This window comes from Labrus bergylta, chromosome 18 (genome assembly GCF_963930695.1).
Source record: "Labrus bergylta chromosome 18, fLabBer1.1, whole genome shotgun sequence".
Classification (NCBI taxonomy): domain Eukaryota; kingdom Metazoa; phylum Chordata; class Actinopteri; order Labriformes; family Labridae; genus Labrus; species Labrus bergylta.
Window position 1 is genome coordinate 4312936 of NC_089212.1, and position 20368 is coordinate 4333303.

Consider the following 20368-nt stretch of genomic DNA (forward strand, 5'->3'; position numbering starts at 1 on the left):
ATTCTGAGAGCTTATACGACATTCACTGGAGGGAACAGTGATTGTCTCCAAATCTGATTAAAGTAAAATCAGGTTTTACTGTGAAATGTATAAACCTGGCTCATATTTAAAAAATGTATGTATATTTTAGGTAAATGACAAAAATGTATGATAAAATGCAATAGCAATAGCTCCAGTAGGTTTGTTAGCCAGCGGCCCCCACATAGGCTTGCAATGGAATTGTTTATCAATCAAAGTAGATCCACCCATTTTTTTGTGGGCAAACACAAGCCAGTAAGTTAAGATTTTTGGTGCTTGCAGGTCCGACTTCTGTAAATAACTTCAATGAGATTCAATGTTAACAACATTAACATACAGCCTCTGCACTACATCACTTTATTCTATCCTTTTATATCAGTATTCATACAGTTCTGGTTAATTTATTCCTGTTGTTTCTTATCCATCATTGCACTACGGTCACTTTATTTATTTCAGTATTTATCTTTATAATATATGTATTAGTTCTGTTGTTCCACTATCAGCCATGCACCTTATATCTTATCATTTAGTATTTGCCTACTTGCACATAGTTCTGTATATATACATTTATTTCTTGTTTACTGCATATAGCTCTGTTTACATCTGGTCACTACTGCACATAGTTCTGGTTACATCTGTTTACATCTGTTAGTCCGATCACTGTCCACTTATATCTACTTTTTTATATTTTGTATTTTTAAGTTAAGTTTAAGCTTTAAGTTGTATTTAAATTGACACTTTCTATTTAGGTTAAAATGTTTCGTTTACTTGCACTGTTATTAATTTACTGCTCTGTGTGCCTTTGAATTGCCCCCCGGGGACAAATAAAGTTTTTTTAATTGAATTGAATTGAATGTTAAGTGTGAATTATCAGACCAGAATGGCATCTTGTCATTGGCTGGTCCACTCTTGCAAAGAGACGTGATAAACACACGTATCACTTTATCTATAAATCCCTTATTAGACATACACCATCGTAACATGTCTTCTGAATTGGTCCACTGGACCCCATACCAAACTCACTCTACTGACTGTCTATTGCTTCAAGTCCGGGGGGTTTTCTCTGAGCCTGGAAAATCTGCATTTTCGCTCCAAAAACGTGGACTAATCTGGATGGACACTCTTGTTTCTCTCAGACTAAATAAAGAGAATGTTCTCAAACCACTTTATCACAGTGTGTGATGTTTTGACTGAGTCATCCTTTGTTGTTTTATTCGAGCTCTGTTTTTGTATCTGCATGTCATTGTAAATAAGGGAAACCTCAACGATATTTGAGGCTTAGACAAAGGTTTGATATGATATTAATACAATTTTGGATGCAGGACTTTGGTAATTTAACTCAATGACGTATCTTCGATTTGTTTCTTCTGCAAATGCTTTTAACATGGAGCTGGAGAAGTTCAAGTTGATGAAAACAATGTCAGTTACTGTTTGTGAGGTATCTGCCAATCAGTGCAGCTTGCCACATCTTCGCTGTTCACTTTTTGTTTCGATAGGAAAACAAGATATTGATCAAAATGTCTGAATAATTTAAGAGATATTGGTTGTTTATTCTAGTATCAGAATGAAAAAAAATCAGGGTAAAATGACTTTAATGTTGTGAACTCGGTAGTGAGGCTGTTTATTACAATTAAAGTATCTCTCTGTCATATTCCCTGTGTTTGTCACTGATGTAGCGTCATAGTGTAAAACTGACTCAATGTGAGGAAGAAAGAACTACGTCATGAGAGTGAAACCAGTTACTAGTAATGTCCCTCCAGTGCATTTTATGAACATGGCCTGATATGGAAACCACAGCCGTTTCCTTCATAGTAATATGAAGAGACAATTAGTTTCCATTGTCACTGCACCAATGTTTCTCACAAAAGACTATTAAGTTACTACTTTCTGAGGAGTGACGGGGACTTCCATGCTGACAGTATTGGTATCAGACCCATCCATCTGCCTCAGCACTTTGAAGAAGAAAGTCTTTCACTTTAAGCTTTCTTTTTGGTTTTAGCCCATTCATGAAATCTGAGTTTGCTGCCCTGAGGCAGGAGACCTAACGACCAGGAAACATAAGAAACATCGTCATCTCTGTGCAAAATGCCTTGTCAATGCCAATGTCAAAGTAGTGGGACTAAATTCAAACATAGAGTCAGGAGGTTTTTTTCTAAAAGATAAAACTAAAGTAATGCCGCTCCATCATCAATATGGGCCTCCATCCATGTGAGGTGGTGACTGTGTCTTCTGCCTGGATTTTGATGTTTTGTTTTGGTTGACAAGGGATATATCTATAGAGTGGGTGTGTTTACCCCAGCCAATGACAGCAGGCCGGTGAGTTTAGGAGTCGATTTAAATTCGCGATTTGCATTCAACATTCGAACCAGTGAATGTGACAGTCACGGCAAAAAGGAGAAAATGTAATCCTAGTGAGGCGTAACATCAAGCGGATAAAGCTCGTTCCAAAATGAGGGTGAACCTTGGGTCGGCTTTTACCCGTGGAGTCGACGCTGAGTTGTTCTGCTCTCTGTTGGACAGCAGGAGCCAGACACCGGTGGTTAGCTCGTGCTAGCGTGTGGTAGCTTGCAGTGTAGGTACAAGCAGTAAATGTAAACACAAGTTGTCTTTACAAGCTATGAGGAATAATTCTACTGACTCTACCTTCAAAGAATATGAAATCCAACTAATTAACTGTAAACTTCATGAAAAACAAGAATTGCTTTAACGCATGGGGTGAGTGAAATGTGCCTCGTTGTTTGAGTAGAAAAATACACAACACTTTAGTTGGAAATAAAAAAGGGCAATTCTGAGTCATTCTGTTTCAAATAAATAAGGAAAATATTTTCATGATCACATCCACCACAATCGAATTTTAAAATCCAATCTTTGTCAAACTCTTTACAGATGCTCGTTCGTTTTCATGGCAACGGACAATTGCCAAAAGGAAAAACACAAGAAAACATGTACTTGAGGGAACTCAGTGACCTCATGTACAAAGATGTCAGAACAGGTTTATGTAGAAACAGATGGATAAAAAGGAGACAACCTTCATAAGGAATTGTGTGGCTGTACAAAGGGGAATAACAACCCTCATTCAGTCGCAATTATCATATTCAATCTTTTTTATGCTTCCATTGTTGACTTGACATTTCTTTTAAAGATTGGATATGCTATTGTAGAACTATAAATTCAAACAATAAGCCAGGAAATCAGCTTAGAGCATAGCTTGTATATGCCAAATGGACAAAGCCTCTTAGTTTTCAAAAATGAAGCCAATACAGAAATTCCTTTAATCTGCATTCTTGCACTAACCAGCAGGAGGCTCCACTGAAATATAATTACCCTACTTCTCCTCTGTGAAAATGTTGTTATTATACATTATTTAGGGTCTCATTCAAGTTCTTCAAAACAACATGATGTTCTTTCTTTTCTTTTCTTTTTTAAATATGCCCTAATTTGGAGTACAAAAGATGGTATTATTAATGTAGGCTTTGGGTTGAGATATTTGATATTTGCAAGTCGCTATCAAGCTAAAAAATGGCTGCCTACTATTTTGGCGGCTCTGGTTCTGGAAGCTCCCATTCAAACCCTCAATTGTTATTTCAGAAAATCCTTATATCAAGATTTAAAACCTGGAACCAAGCAAACTGGATACCTGAATACTCAGCGAAAAACAAACAAACAAGAAAACAAGCGAACACACAAAAAATGATAGGAATATGAATTAGGAGGACTTGCAAACAGAGGTCAGAATCACGTGCATCCTGTTGCTGTTATGCTGTCGGTCTGAGTTGTGTTATATGAAACGGTCAATGCCTCTTTTTCCCCCCTATATTGGGAAAAATATATTTTGACAAACACCAGATTGTTTTTGAGTGACCAAAATAAGGACTGCTGGAGCATGAATAAATATTTAAACAATCTGAGATAAGTTGAATCTGATTAGAATTTGCACAAGCCACTTTTTATGTTCAATCATACAACCCACAGGGTCTAAACGCCCTTTACAAGGAGGCCAGGGTCAAAAGATAGCTAATCAGTACACGGGTCAAAAAGAGTCACCTTTATCCAAGAGCCCCATTGCATACTACCTATCTTCACCCAGTTTACTATGTCTTCTAATTCCTGGGTAAAATGGTCTAATTTTTCTGTGAAAATCCAGTCACTGCTCCAAAGATCCTATCATTGCATATCCAGCAATCTGTTTTCAGGAATGTGACTTTGCTCACTTTGCCGACTCTGCAGCCTGATCATTTTGACTTTGTCCACATTGTTTTTTAGTCACTGACCACTTCTGTCTGGCTCCCACATGAAGCTTAATGCTTGCATTTGTGTTTTGTCTCTGACATTTGTAGAAAACAGTTTTCACTTGCCATTGTCATGTTGTTACAACTCATTATTGAATAGATTAATGCCATGAATGAGTGTGACAAAAAAGTGAAGATTGATTTTTAACATTTAGATATTAATCCAACGAGGGTCCAAGTCATTTTCAACTACAGTGTGTATACTCGGTTAATTTAAAATATAGTGGTATTTATGTGATATTGAATGACACTGCTTTGAAAAGGTTACGAATAAGTGCACGGCTCCTTTAAGAGGACCCGGAAGTGCCTTGTTGACCCGGAGGTACAAACACACACTTCTCAATGTGACTTACCCTGGCTATCGTTGTTATGCTCTAACACTGTTTATTGATTGTAGTTTAAAGTCTACAAAATGTTTCTCACCACCGTCAATCGTAAGTATTTTAATGAGTGTGTTTACTTCTAGAAGAGCTCATTTTGTCCACGCTAACTATTATGTTTATTAGCTTGTAGTTAGTTAGCTTCACTGTAACGGTATGCTTTATCAAATGTGACTATTACACTTCTGTTTTAACTACGAGTAATGTTACTCTTGTATATCTTAAATGCAAAGTGTTATGAGTTACTAGGTATTTACGTGATACTCTTATTAATGTATATTTCGTGGTTATCTGCTAGCCTGCTAACGTTAGCCTGTTTACTTCATTCTGTAGTTCTCTAGTTTACTTCATTCTGTAGTTCTCTAGTTTTGTTTCTAAATCTCCCTCATTAAAAGATCAAAGTGTTATGAGTTACTAGGTACTTCATACTCTTATTCATTATTAATGATTATAATACATATTCTTTGCTCTGTGTCTTTCTCAGTGGCCAAGGCTAAATCAAAGTAAGTGAACAGATTTGTATGATTTGTGTCATTGTATTATTATTGTTATTATTATTATTATTTAGCATCAATACATATATACTTATATACTGTACATTCCATATATTTTTATTATATTATTATACTAGTCTATATTATATAACATTTCATTACATTATTCTATATTATATTATATAACTGCACTCTGCATCACTGTGGTACAGCACTGCCTCTCTTCTCTGCTGTTTACATGACTTGCTGTTATTTATCATACCAAGTCACTTTAATCATCACTTATCACTTTATCTTGCCATTCCCTGCACATACTGTCTCAATTCCCTGCATAGTTAACTTCATCATTCATTTTATTCTTGTATATACCCCCTGTTTTTATTTATCTCATCTATTCTGTTGAATGTGTATTTTGAGCTTTCTTGTCTGTGCTGCTGCAACGCCTGAATTTCCCCTCTGGGGATCAATAAAGTACTATCTTATCTTATTGATGGTGTTTGAACAGTCACTCACTGTTGTTTCCTCCTCTCAGGACCATCCTGGTTCAGATGGTGAGCGCTGCAGGGACAGGCTTCTTCTTCAACACTAAGAGGAACCGGCTCAGAGAAAAACTGGTGCTGCGTAAACATGATCCATTTGGTGAGACATGGCTCATGCTCTGCAGATGTAACATGTACACGAACACCAGGTTGTTGTTAATGTTGTTAACAAGCCACCAGGGTTTGAAGCTTAATTTCCAGCATATTAGAATCAAGCATACAACTTGTTAAAAACAGTAAATATGCGAAACAGCATCCAAAGCACAAGTGATTAAATATTCTGTATTCTTCGATTGAATGTAAAGGGAAAATTGTGACCACATTTAGTGTAACTTTTAAAGCAGAAAGGTCATCCACGACTTAAATTGGAGCTTATGAACCTGGGACGTTTTCTTCTATATGCACCTGAGTCGACCTGGAAAATCCTGGAAACACCATTGACTCACTGTGCAGACAATAGTGGGCATTTGTCTGTAAGAATCAGAAGATAACATATTACATGTAGATTTTATTTTGTCTTCATTTTTCTGTCTTTGCAGTGAACAAGCACGTCCTGTTCTTTGAGAAGAGGAAAATCAAATCAATTTAATAATGCACCCAAGTACACGGACAGTGTAAACCTGCTGGGTTCAAACAGACTGTTTTTTGGTTTTTTTTACCATCATGGACTATACAAAAGTGTGTCGTCAGTCTGGACTGACACGTTTTCTGAGGATTTTCTTCCTGGATGTGTCCAAAGGCTCCTACTCTCTGTACTTCACGACTTCAGCATGAAGCAGACCTGGAGCGATCTTTAACAAAGTCATCATCATCACCAGCTTTAAATAAGACACGACTCCTGTTGTCATAAGAGAAGCTGTTTTTTTAGGACACCACAGCTGACTGGATCTAAAGATGTTAAGTTATGAAGTAACTAAAGGTGCAGTGAAGTGTTGTTCTTGTTTCCTGTAATTAAACCATTTGAGGAATATGATCTGAGAACAGTATGATTATTTAATAATGAAGTCAATTATGTGTTGAAACAAGTCAAGTGTTAACAGATTAAACTCACAATGTCAAAAAAGAATACCTGTCAAATGACAAAGGCACCATTTAAGTTACAATATGTCAAATTATATTATGTTGACCATCATGTGGTTCATTCTAAGTCTTCTCCAAAGAATCTTCTGTTTTCATTTCAATAAGACTCATCCCAGATTGTCGAGACATTTAGGAGAAATCCAAATATTCAAACTCAACAAGACCTCCTGAAAGTCTTCACAAGGGGCCTGAAGAAGCTCCCTCTGCAGACCTCTATGTAGAGATACTGTTCCTTAGTGGTTTAAATGTCAAACAGTCATTGTAATGGGGATGTGAAGTTGCAGTTTTTTACAACACCAACAAAAAAGTAGAATTTATTCAAAGTTCTTGAAGAGGAACTTCAATCTCAGAATAAGACTCATTTGTGGGAAAAAGAAAGAAGAGGATTCTGTAATCATGCCCCGCAGTCTCACGCCCCCTCGCATTCTTGACATGATGACAGTGAATATGTCGCACTACTGCAAGTCTTTGTTTTAGACATTCAACTTCAGCCTTCCACTTGGGTCTACTCAATGATTCTTACAACAGTTCAGCTGGGAGGTCCTTCCTGAGCGGGTAGGACGCCTGCGTGCCGACCGCCTGCACGCTCACTCCTGCCACCCGATTGGCTCTGCGTGCCATCTCCTCCAGAGGCATTGTGGGATAATGAGCCATGTAAAAGGCCAGCGCTCCAGTAAAGCTGTCTCCTGCACCCTGTGAGCAAAGAAATAAAAAATAAAAAAATTACAACAGTGCTTTATTAAATTTCACCCAATCAGTTCCTCTGCGAGTGATCACACTCGGCAGGATCGTAAAACCTCGGTGAGCTGCAATTTGAGTGTAAGGGGAAAGCGACACATTCAACTTTAAAACTACATAAAAAGACTTAAAAGTTTCACTTTGAAGAGTAAACAACATGTGATGGGTATAAAAAGGATGAGGATTTTGTTCTTAAAGTGTCAACAGTAGGGGGTGCTGTGGTATTTGCCAGCTGTTTATTAAGTCTTGCCCTGCTTCCTGAAGTTGAAGTTGAACTACTTAGTGATGAGTGATTGAATTATTATAGTGTGTCAGAGTAACATCTGTATTACGGGCATTAATCACAGTCATGAGGCCAGCACAGTTCAGGGCGTTCATTGTCATTGCGAGAGACTGTTACATTGCAAATATGTCCAGAAAATATTTTCCTCTCAGACATTAAGACAGAATAGAGACGTGATAAGAGCACGATCTAATCTGTTGACTGTCAGGTGTATAAAAAGTTACCATCAGATTCTTATTTAAATACTGTCGTCTATTGTTTAAATGACACTGGAACACACTGTAGGTTTTCTTTCATGTTTATGTGTCTGATCACATGATGTCCAAATCTCTCTACAAGTTGATTCTGAAAAGCTTACAGCTAATTATATTGTATAATTCACTTTATTGTTGAAGACATTATTCATTATTTGAGTTTGATATATTTTGTTTCTTTTCAATCAAAAGGCAAAGAAACAATCGTAATAAAACACTTTATCAGCTGAGAAGCACACGGCCGCTCTGATCACACCAGAACCGCCAGCAGCTCTGCTTTTTGGCTATCTGTGAACAGATAAATCAGAGATTCTCCCTCCTCATCTATTGATAGAGATGGAATGTGGCGTCCACGCCCTGGAGGGGTTTTTGTGCATGGAACAGGACGCGGTGGAAAGGAGGGGGCGGTGGATGGGTGGTTGGGGATTGCTGATGGGAAAAGGCACAATGGTATGTGGCGACACGCTCATGTTTAACCACAAATGCCCCCCCCCCCATCCCCCCCGACACTGGTTCTCACAAGCCCGCTCCATTACTCATCACTGTGGCTCTCGAAAGAGTTCAATGCACTCTGAACACCTCCATAAACCCCTCCCTCACCCCCTCACCCCCTCACCCCCCCCCCCCCCCCCAAACCCTAAAGTAACTCTTTTGTGTGAGGAAAGGTTGTCGGCTGTGACAGGATGATTCAGCGACATTGGGGCATGCAACAAAAACCCTAAGAGTGACCTCAACAGGGCAAAGCAGGCCATTCCCCTTGACTGACAGGGGAGGGAAGGAAGGAGGGTCAAAGAGGGTCGTGTGGTAGATGGGGCGGCTGAAGGGCATGGTCCAGACAACATAGAATTTGTCAGCATTTCTTGATAAAGCAGATGTTAGATACAGGCTAACTAGGAAGAAAGAAAAGGGGCCGTGATTTGACTTCTGACATCACATAAAGCCATTATTGCATCAGACATCCTTCCAGTGCATGCCACTGGTGTGACTCCTGGCCCGGACTGCAGGGGATGCTGGAAAGAGTGAGATCAGAGCCGAAACATTTCACAGGCCCGCTGGATTTCCATGTTTGAAGCCGTGCTGTGTTTATGTCTCCTGTCTGGTAGCTGGGCCGGGCAACGTTTGGAAATAAGTCTTTGGTGAAGCAGCCTCACTGGTTTGGCTCTGGCCTCGCTCCCAGCTCACAGGTTGCGGGTTGAAACAATGACACGACTCTTCAGTGGGGGTGTTGATGGGAACTGATGCGAGTGACCAATGCAGCACACAACCATAAAGAGGCTAGGTCCAATTATCGGATTAGTTAATAAGAAATTTAAAAAAAACCTCCGCCTGTTTGGAAATCAATCCTTCTTTTTGCACATGCTTTTATTTAATGATTGTTTTTGGATCACCTGTGAACTAATCTTTGACCAAATCCCTGTCAGCACAAGCATTACGTCTCGTCACACTACAACAGGGTGTGGCTGAAACAGGTTTCTGAACACTTAGTAATAACGACTAAACCTGCTAAAAATCAACTGTCAATCATCTCTGAGAAGCAGAATTTTCAGAGTAAAAGCCTGGAGAAAATACCAGGATGTTAAAATAAATGAATTAACTAGAAGATGATCAGCTGTTAATGACTTTCCTGTGTTTTATTCTAGCTTACACTTCAAAGTCAATACAATTGACAATACAATGGAGAAGTGGAAATGCAGCGGAATACTTTTGTTGAATTGAAATGCCCTTTAGTTGCTGCACAGAAATATTAGTGATGAAAACTCTCTGAAAAATGTCAATATCTCTCCGTGTCTCTTGGACATTTTGTTGTCTTTCAGAGAATTGTTTCAAATTCTGTAATTTCTAAAAAATCTTAAAAATGTATTTTTTCTTTCGAGGTTCATCGACTCTTAATGAATAATCCCTGCATAAATATAAAAAATACATATATTGTTATTTTTATTGATTTTTATGGATCTAAAAAAAAAATATCAAGAAGACAAGATAAAAAAAATCTACTTCCTGAATCTGGTGTGCCAAATAGTCGAGTGGTTCTGTCATGTCCCCGTGTACAGAGGCTTTAGTTCTCATTGCAGCGTCCGGGGGTTCGACCTGACCTCGGCCCTTTGCTGCAGGTCGTCCCTCTCTGCCTCCTCCCAACGTTTACTGTCCTATCCAATAATCCCCACCCCCCAGTTTGTGTCTCGACTAACAGGAATCATCTGGCTCTGTAGCTGATACATTTTGGATTATTTTGATCACTGAGTTGCTAACAGTTATCTTGTTTTCATGGTGCTGCGGGATGTAAACAAACAAAAAACTACAATGGGTTAAAATATGCTGAATTCTCTGTTAAAGTCAGAGCTGCATTTGGATCTCTGTTCGTTTAATTGAGGAACTCCTTTCATATTTGATCCATGTTTAATCTAAAGCACTGATCATAGCAGAGGCAGACATAAATAGAAAATGAAAAAAGTTCATTGTTATTCTGTCTCTTTTACAGGTTATACTGTTTTTCCTATTTACTTGTGTTGTGTACACATAACGACTTTCATTCCTGTTAATGTTATTTTTTTTATTCAGGTTTGTCTTGTCATTTTGTTTTATTATTTTTTTTGATACTACTCTTCTCAAATGTACTTTGACGCTTATCTATTTATTTATTTTTTATTTAGTTATTGTATTTTATTTTTTGTGAGTTTTCCACTCTTGCACTTTTATTCTTGTCTTTAAACTAAGAGGTCTATTTGTTGGACTGGGAGGGTTGTTTACAGGGAGAAGTGATACTGGGTTTTTGAATGTTTCTGGGGAAAAAAAGAAAAATGTTGACTGCATCCCAATCGCACTGTATGTCTTGAACTTGCTTCAATAAAAATATGTTGAAAAAAAAAAATTAATTGTTATTTCCTGTAAGCAAATCCACGTCTATTTAAGTTATGACAAAACAGGACCCTGTACTTATGATCTCTACTTTTCTACCACTTGGCTGTCCAACCTTCCTCTGGCCTTACTAACAACATCTCACTCTCTGAGACTGGCATGTGACGCTACTCGATCCAGTCAATGAAGCTCAACGAGGCTGACAAGCGCTTCCCCCTTCAGCCGCGGCACCGCCGCCCTCGACACAGTTTGGTGAAGGTTAAATCTGGAGGCCTGTCAATCAAACGACACAAGCGCTCGCCGCGGATGAGCCTTGATGCTCTTACTGGTTCTGCTCTGTACGCCGCGTCTTGACCTCCGTGCTGCTCCTCTGCCTGCTCTCCTCTGGTACTCACACTGGAGTTAGAAATTAGGATGGCAGATGAGTCGGCAAGAAGCTTTCCAGATTAACAAAGTGTGTTTTAGGGAAGTCCTAACCAGAGAGTCAGGGAACTTGGTTGTTTTGTGTGACTTCCTGCGATCAAACCTAGAGCCATTGAAAGCTTTCTATTTGCTTCTGTATTTGGCTTTCACTGACAACACTCCAGGGAGTTGACCTTTCTCTCGTGCGTCTGACAGCAGCATGAGTGCTGTGTGTTTAGAATAAATGGAAGTAAAAATTGAATAAGTTATTACATGCAAGCAATAACTGCCATGGCTGTATAGACAACAACAAAAGAAGGCATACAGAAAATGAGAAGTCCATGAAGAGAAGAAATCCAGGGACAAAGAGAGTAGAAGCGCCCACACGCTTTGATTGACAGGTGATCTTTGTAAAGTGCAGTGCAGACACACCACAGCAGCAACGAGCACCAGACACAAAAAAACCACCTAAAAAACAAACTGTAGGAAAATGCAGAAACTCAGAAAGAGCAAGAGTCTGCCTTCCCCCGGACTTGTGACTGTATCTCTCCCTCAGAGGGGCCTCCTGCGATCTTGCCTCCCCGTCCTGATATGACAGATGGAGCGATGTGCCGTTAACTCCTGAAGCCTACAGCCTTTGTCAATGAAAGGCACCCTGGGGAGAGCAAAGACCAACAACCAAAGGGGCAGCGATGACTCACAGCAGCTTCCATGTCCGGAAGCTCCCAGAAAGACTTGTAAAAAAAACAAAAAAAAAAACAGCCGGGGCGAACTGCTCGGCTGAAGCGACGAGGGAGGAGGATTCAGAGATTAAAAAAAAAAAAAAAAAATCACACTTAATTGGAGCAATTATGGCTCTCACATCTTTGATCCATCCGCAGCACTTTTGTCTTAGTCCTCTTTCACCCTTTTTGTATAAAACACGGACATGCCTGCACTGGCACAGGAACCGGCCGAACATCTGGGTTGCTAAACAGCTGCAGCAGCAATGTGCACTCCATTAAAACATGGTGATGTGGCACTTTCTGTTTTTTTTTTCTTCTTGTTGTGTCATGCTGGCTCACAGTTTGCAGAGTGCAGGAATGCAACACTCAGGAGGTATCCCCTATCCTTTGGCTTCCAGGAAGGAATCATACAATTGTTACTTCAGTCGAAGGAGAAGACTGGGAATAATTGAAACGGTCCAGACCCACCGAGCAGCTGTAATGTCTGGTTTTAGACAGCACCGTCTACCCTCTTGCTCCTACACAGTGGACCTCCCGGAGCAGTGGAAACTGAGGCCACCCAAGTCCTGATGGGGCTGTGTGTGCGCCTCATCTTACTGTCCACACTAAACCAAGCCAAGGCTCTGATCTACACGAGGGAAGCCTGCACTCAATTTTAAGACAACTGGATAAAAGAGGGAGGGATGGGGGGGGGAGACCCACAGTAGATGAGTGGATGTGCTTTGTCATCCAGATTCACCATCCTGACTCAGCCGATAATTGCTCGTGCCGTTTACAAAAATGTGTTATTCAGACAGCTGCAGGAGAAGCCCATGATGAAATAGCAACACTCAGGAAGAAGCTAAGTCATGTAGCTGCCGTGTTGGCGCATCAGTAACCCCGGCTCATCAATCAAACAGAAAGATTTATTTCCTAGAAGTAGAAAAATGCATCCATATAAAAATGGCAAAGTTGTTTGTTTGAGATCAGTAGAGGGGTTATGCCACCTGCGGCGCCCGGGCAGAACAGTAGCCTAGCTAAAATAGCGAGAAAACCGCAAGTGACTCATTGTGTTGATATCGAAGAATTGCATCCTTAGAATACAGCCTGAGTTCACAGTCCATTACTTGTACAACTAGAGATCCTAGTGCTCCTCACAAGTGTGGCACTGCTGCTAGAGAGTTAAAAAACACACGATCTATGATCTGTAATAACACAAAAGTAATCCTAACTAAAGAGGCCGGTGTTACCAGAAGAGACGCAGACGAGTGAATAATGAGCTAGATAACAACCAGGTTTTTTTCCCTCTCTCCAGTAAAAAAAAGAAAAAAAAGAAAGGGCCTTACTGGAAGAGGGATTATGATGTCCAAAAGAGTTAAACACTCCTGAATTTATGGGCCCATCAAAGAACAGGGGGGGGGGGGGGGGGAGTGTGTGTGTGTGTGTGCAGAGAGAGGGGGGGGCGTAGGGTTGCAGCAGGCGCGACCACAGCTTTCTGCTGACTGATGCAGGCCCAAGAGGTGAGTCATGGGAGAGGAAAAAGGGGGGAGGACAGGGGGTGGCGGGTAAGTTCTCCTTGGGGGCTATTGGGAAGCGGGGAGATTGAAGACGGTGAATAAGGTTGAATGAGATGTTTGTGTCTGCTTTTTGGAAATGTTTGGAGCACGGAGGAAGAGGTCACACTCGGTTTAAGAAAAGCGGGGACCTTTGTTCCTGAGATACCAACGTGAGCACGCTGCTGTTTAGTTCAGCTGCAGTCACTGTGGAGGAGAGTCTGACTGATGTATTTATTGTTTGGCCGATAATATTGTGTCACAAAGATTTATGATTTATGTATTAGAAGTTCATGCAGACATTTCAATCATCTCTGACTTTCTTCAGTACAAAGTGAGACATGTTGAGTTTCTCTACATGTGCTCACCTCCACAGGTGTATCTAATCACTAATTAAGACCCTTTACCTGCTGATGTAACGATCAGCATGTGAAGAAGCTGCTGCACAAGTGAGTATCTGATATCAAACATCTTGTAGGTGTTATATTTACTTAAAGTACGTCTTACAAATGATCATCCAGACGCTAATTTCATAGCGTTTATAATCACACAATGTCTGACTAGAGTCTATCATTTACTTTTTTTTCATTTTGTTGGATCAACCAATCACAGCTTCTGAAAAAAAAAACGTGTCATACCTAGCAATGGAGTCAACTACACCTCCTCACTAAGATAAAAGTTTCTGTCTCTTCCTCACTCAGAGTCACTCTCAGATTGTTCCTAAATCACTCCTAGGCTGAGACTCCTTACAAGGACTTTATAAGCTAAGTTAGGAGCTCTCTGAGAGGATTCTCAGAGTGTTTGTGAATACGGGCCCAGACATTTCTGTAGATTTTCTGGGTAGGCTGCATGTGCAAATGTAAATAGCCAAATTTTCACCCCGACGTTAACTGGAATTTTCCTCCTTCCAACCCTTAAAAATGTGCCCTCCCAAACCCGAGTGGGGATTAGGTGAGCCTGAAAATTCACAGCAAGCAGGCGTTAATGATGCCGTTATGTCATGCAACCAGTGCGATTTTCCTGCACTAATCAAACCTCTTACTTTTTTCTGTTCTCCAGTATTTTACTGACACTGATGTAAAGGCAAAAGGCCGCCATGTAGTGTCAGACTTTGCTTCCTCGCCATTTTGGAATTTCAGGAATGTCTTTTTCACATCGTGTCTTGCCTCCTGAGAATACAGGGACAGCTTCATGCCGTGAGTGATGTGTGAAATAGAAACTCGGGGAATATTTCCAACAACAGGCTGTCCTGAGATATTCTAGACATTTTCAGGAGTGCATGTGTGAAAACAGCTTTTGTTTCTGATATGGAGTGGTCTTAAAAACTTTTTTTTTCCACATAACAAAAAGTGTAGAAAACATTGATTTGGCTGTTAATAACAAGTTACTACAAAATAAGAAGAGAAAATATCTCAGTGATTTAGGGACATTCTCAGAGCAACTCAGGACAGAAACTTTTATCTTAGTGAGGAGGTGTAGTTCACCCCATTGCTAGGTATGACACAATTTTTCAAGAGCTGTGATTGGTTAATCACAAGAAATGGAGACAATCATAGAATCCAGTGAGACATTGTGTAATTCTAAACATTATGAAATGATCACCTCTGTGTGATACTTTAAGTAAGTATAACACCTACAAGATGTTTGATATCAGATACTCACTTGTGCAGCAGCTTCTTCACATGCTGATCATTACATCAGCAGGTAAAGGGTCTTAATTAGTGATTAGATACACCTGTGGAGGTAACCACATGTAGAGAAACTCAACATGTATGTCTCACTTTGTACTGAAGAAAGTCAGAGATGATTGAAATGTCTGCATGAATCATTATTTTCTTGTCCTATGAGTTAAAAATAATCTTCATGAAGTGTTTGGAGAACATTTCTACATTTTCTCCTCAGCTTGAGAAACTCTTCATCCTGTTAAAAGTCCTCCTCACTACTCCTCACAGTTTGTCACCTTAGGAGCTCTCTAAAGGGCTAAGACGCTTTGTGAATAACTTTCATCTCTATAAGAATCTATTCGTAACTTTTATCGGAAATTCTTAGAAATTGTCATGATTCTAAGAATGATGTCAGTAGGAGCCACTATTTGTACTTAAGAGGCTTTGTGAATACGAGCCCTGATGACTACTTCCTCTGTCTCTTTCTCACTTTTAACAACCTCTGATGTGGTTTTCATGTAAAACTATGACTGTGTGTTTGTAAGTGTTTTTTTGTTCCAGTTGTACAACACAGCATGATGAAACAGCATCGGGAAGTCACAGCACAATAAAAGCCCCCTGAGGGAACCCTTCAGTAAAAGAATCCATTACACACAAACAATCACAAGGCTTTAATCGAGAGCTGATCAACACCTCTGTGTAGTGACGTCTTTGCTCAGAAGAACACAGGCCCCGCAAACAACTCAGAGACAGGAAACGCAAAAAACATCGAGTCGAGGCTCCTGTGACGAAATCAAACCACAGAGTCCGGTGTGAAATGAGTCGAGAGACGGCGGCCTCTTTCAGAGATTACAACCAGAGAGCGGAAACAGCCGGTGGTCACCACATCCCCAGTGATCTTAAAGTGTTCCACTTGAGCAACTGGCAGATCTGCACCTCCACTAGAGCTCAGAGTACCAGGAACTCCTTCACTGATGTGATGTGCGCAGATTAAAAAGTGATGTGTGACTATATGTTGTTATGAAACATGAAAGTGGAATCTGAGGATGTTCTGTTCACAAGTCATCTGTTCCTCTGTTAAAGCTGTGAGGAACCTTTTTTTAAAGACATTTTTTTTTCTCTTGTCGTGCTATTTTACCAAGAGTAAAAAAAATAATAAGAAGAAATATAATAATAAAATCATCGTAATATTTGTGCCAATGTTTGCGTCTTTGAGTATTTAGAAAAGTGTTATATAAGTCTAATGTTTTATTTATTATTATTATATGTGTGGAAAATGTAAAAATAGTCAAAGTTGTTGTTAAAAATTCAACAGAATCTTTACAAATGTCACTACCTGCAAGATATTAATTTAACAAATAATTATACATTGTTTTTTCTTTAAAGATTTTTCTTTTGGGGCTTTTTGTGCCTTTAATGGAGAGATAGGACAGTGGATAGAGTTGGAAATCAGAGAGAGAGAGGGGAATGACATGCGGGAAAGGAGCCACAGGCTGGATTTGAACCTGGGCCGCCCGCTTCGAGGACTACAGCCTCCATACTGCGCCCCAAAAATACATCTTATTTTGAAATTAAATATTTAAAAAAATTGACACACAAACTGAGAATATTGTATTATCAGACTCAAATACAGCCTGCTGATTATCAACAAGTATCTGTTTTTCTCTGGTACATACTCCTTTAATTTAAGGTATTTAATTGAAGACTTCATGTAACGGTAACGCATCATCATCTTCATCATCATCATCATCAAGCCTCTGAGATGTCATGTTTTGCTCCTCTCATGATAGTTTGAACACGTTCAGGTTATCTGATTTCTCACTAAAATAAAATAAAAGAACAAACGTGTCATGTTTACCGTCGTGTCCACTGCTGTGACTGCTGTAGTCGGAACATGTTTCGAGGCAGACTCCTCCGCCTCGAGCACCACGCAGCCTTGAGGTCCCAAAGTGATGACGACCGAGCGGCAGCCTCGCTTCAGCAGCTCCCGACCGGCTCGATGTGCGTCCTCCACGTTCACCACCGAGGAGCCCGTCAGCAGCTCGGCCTGTCAGCAGAGGGACAACGACAGACATGTAGAGCCGTGTGATTAAAACATGGAACATACTCTTTATTCTAACATTCATCTCAGTTAGCAGGATGTGAAAATTGGAGACTTTTGCTTTCAAATGTTTTCCTATAACAAGTTTAATTTTCTTTTCAAGGCCAGTGAGCTGATTTAATAAGAGGTTAGGAATAAAAATTAAAGATAAGGCCAAACCAGTGCCAGTGTGGGATACTGGTAGGATAAATAAAGAGCTGCATTTTGGAAATTCCCCCTAGAAAAAAAGAAGTGTGTATAAGATCCAAGAGATCAAAGAACCACCTCATTTTTTGATTTTTTGCACCGGTGGAAACTAAAAAGCTTGATTTTTGTCTCTGTAACGAACACAGATTAGGACATCACAATGATTTAAGATGTCCCTAATTAGAGGCCCATTACAAGTCTTTAATAAGTGTTTCTTATTAACTGTTGTGGGATGAGTCAGCGCTTCATTATGCATCGACAGTGGTCAGACAGACTCATGAAACACATTCAGTATGTTTAAGATTCAGCTGGAGCCGTCAGCAGTCATCTTCAAAGAGTAGATCCTCTCACTGAGCCGGCCCCCAAAATGACTAAAGGGTGACAAAGCAGGACTCCACAGCTGATGTTTGACCAACTGCAAGGAAAAATCTCTTTAGAGTAAACAGCAGCCTTCATATAAAGAAGCCACAACATTATTTTGGTGTTTTTAAAGGGGAGTTTACGGGCTTTTATTCAACTACAAAGTTTTTATTGTCCAAACAAAACAATCAGAGCCGAGCTCGTCTCTTTTGTTTGATTGAAGCAAGTTGTCAGGTCAGGAAGTGTTACATTTTAAAATGTGTACCTGGAACAGGAAGCCGGGGGGCTAGGAACAGAAATAAACTGTCCCGTATGATTTAGCGTCTGCTCTTGGGGAAAGCACTGAGATGTTTTGTTCATGTATGTTTGAAACGCAGGTGAAAAAACAAACAGCTGACAAATAGTGTCTGATCCCGTTTAAAGAGCGCAGAAGTGACCGCGTGAAGACGCTCTAGAGCTGTTTTTAAAAAAAAAACAAGAACAAGGACAGAAAAGCCGCTATATTCATGAACACTGTTCACATTAAAATGACTGTTTTTATTCCCAACACAGATTATTATAATTATTATAAATTATTATGATTTTGGAGAACATTCTGGAAAAAAGTTGATCACATAAATATATTTTAAATGAATTCTTACAAGATAAAAATGATCCCAAACAGTTTTTAAATATTCTTTAAAAATAAAATCTTTTTACTGTTTCTTCTTCACATTGTTTATTTACGACTCACTGACACGACTTGCTCAGACCGTCTCGGCCCGCCAACAGACTTCAGCCCCTTCAGACTAAAACAATGGATTTCCTGAATTTTCCCGAGCTTTAAGAATGATTCACTGACTGCTTTAATTCACTTTTTTTTCATACTCACTAACATACCTGGAGGTGAGTGCTCTTTGAGTGTGCTACAACCAACACTTTGAATCTCATTTCCATTAGTTCACATCATTCTGTTGGCTCTAACAGGATCATCTGAAACCACTTTCTTTAACTTCCCTTTCTTTAACTGTGAATGATGATTGGTTGCTGTATAATATTTTTTATGTTTGTATGAATAAATATATTGTTGCTGCACCCGTTATGTGGAAGAACTTTCTGTAGTTTCAGACAGCGTTTTTTTAAATATCTAGAGTCTGAACTACTTAGGGAACTGTTTTAAAAAGTGAAATCATTGAATCTTACACGGTTTACAAGTATGAACATGTGTTGCAGTGTCTGTGTCATTATCTTTAAATGTCTATATGTTTCTATTTGTTCTGTTTCTATTTTTCATGTCGCTGCAGGGGAGGAGAGCTCGGTCTCAGTGGGTGCTCCCCATCAAAATAAAGGAAAAAAAACAAACAAAAAACAAAAAAATCATTATTATATAGCTGGCTACATTTATTTTGTATACTGTTTAAAATGGTTCCCTCACATGCATTTAGTATATTAGTGTACTTTAGTCTGATGTGTCTGAGAGACAGCACTTCAATCAACACCAGGCATGAGCAGATATGGAATAAAAGAATATAATACTGTCAGGTAGAGGAGTGTGTAAAATGTGTTTTTTATTAGAAAGAGTAAAGCATGTCTGTATTTCAGAGAATGAAACAACTACCATTTGATTAGAAGATTTTCTTAATTGGTGTCAGGAAGTTAAAAAATTTGAAATGAGAGCGTGAAAAATAAAAGCTTTATAGAAAAGAAAGAAGGATAAATATGTTTTTATGTTGGCGTGCAGGAGGCCGATGTAAAAGTCTGTAGAGCTCAAAGTGGGCGTCCAACCTGCAGCTCCTTCCCCGCATTTCATTCCCCTCTCTCTCTCTCTCTCTCTCTCTAATTTCCTAATCTCTATTGTCAAATAAAAACGCCCCAAAAATACATTTAAAAAAAGTATTCATGTTAACATAAACTGTAATTATGAGTGAACTTGCTGTGTGATATATTGCTCAGTTTATTTGTGTATTATAAGAGATGTCAACAGGAAGTGTAATGTGTGTTTTATTCTGTGTTGAGAGACTCATAATCTCTGCTGTTCCTTTTTTTCCTCTGTACATGCCTCCACTCCTGATTTATCAACTTTAGTTTTACACTGCTAAAATCATAAAGTTCTGTAATATTCTGTTCTGTGCTTTCTTGCGAGTCAGCTGTATTCTCTGTGTAGTCTATATGTATAAGATTTCTTTATTGTCACTGTACAAGAACTAAAGAGTGTTGGAGTGAGTCTGTAGACTGTAGAGTTAAATATAGAAATATACAAATACTGAAACCACAATAACCTGCCAATATATGTTTCCTAAAATCACTGCTGTCCAGTGACATGGACATATCAAAGATATTAACAAGAAGACTTTCTCCCTTTTCATGTTAAAATGAAGTCGTTTTTTTATTTAAGTTAATTTGTTTCACTTTAACAAAGAGAAAAAAAAATATATATATTATACCAGATATTGTTGATCTCATTTTTAAACACTAAACCAAATGTTTA

At 39.2% G+C, this 20368-nt stretch overlaps 2 protein-coding genes across 3 annotated transcripts in view; one reads left to right on the forward strand and one right to left on the reverse strand.

Moving 5' to 3' along the window:
• Positions 1-4601: 4601 nt before the first annotated feature.
• Positions 4602-6693, forward strand: mrpl33 (mitochondrial ribosomal protein L33). Its single transcript, XM_020641591.3, has 4 exons — positions 4602-4741; positions 5172-5190; positions 5714-5820; positions 6260-6693. Exons 1-4 carry the CDS (start codon positions 4720-4722, stop codon positions 6307-6309), a joined length of 198 nt encoding a protein of 65 aa, XP_020497247.1. The 5' UTR covers positions 4602-4719; the 3' UTR covers positions 6310-6693.
• rbks (ribokinase) overlaps positions 6694-20368 on the reverse strand; it is a 39761-nt gene continuing 26086 nt past the window's right edge. For both annotated transcript variants that reach the window (XM_029278832.2, XM_020641589.3), the window contains exons 8-9: positions 17113-17301; positions 6694-7493 (exon numbers count right to left, since the gene is read on the reverse strand). In XM_029278832.2, the coding sequence (XP_029134665.1) occupies positions 7320-7493; positions 17113-17301 (363 nt within the window). In that variant the 3' untranslated portion in view covers positions 6694-7319. The remainder of the gene's footprint in view (positions 7494-17112; positions 17302-20368) is intronic.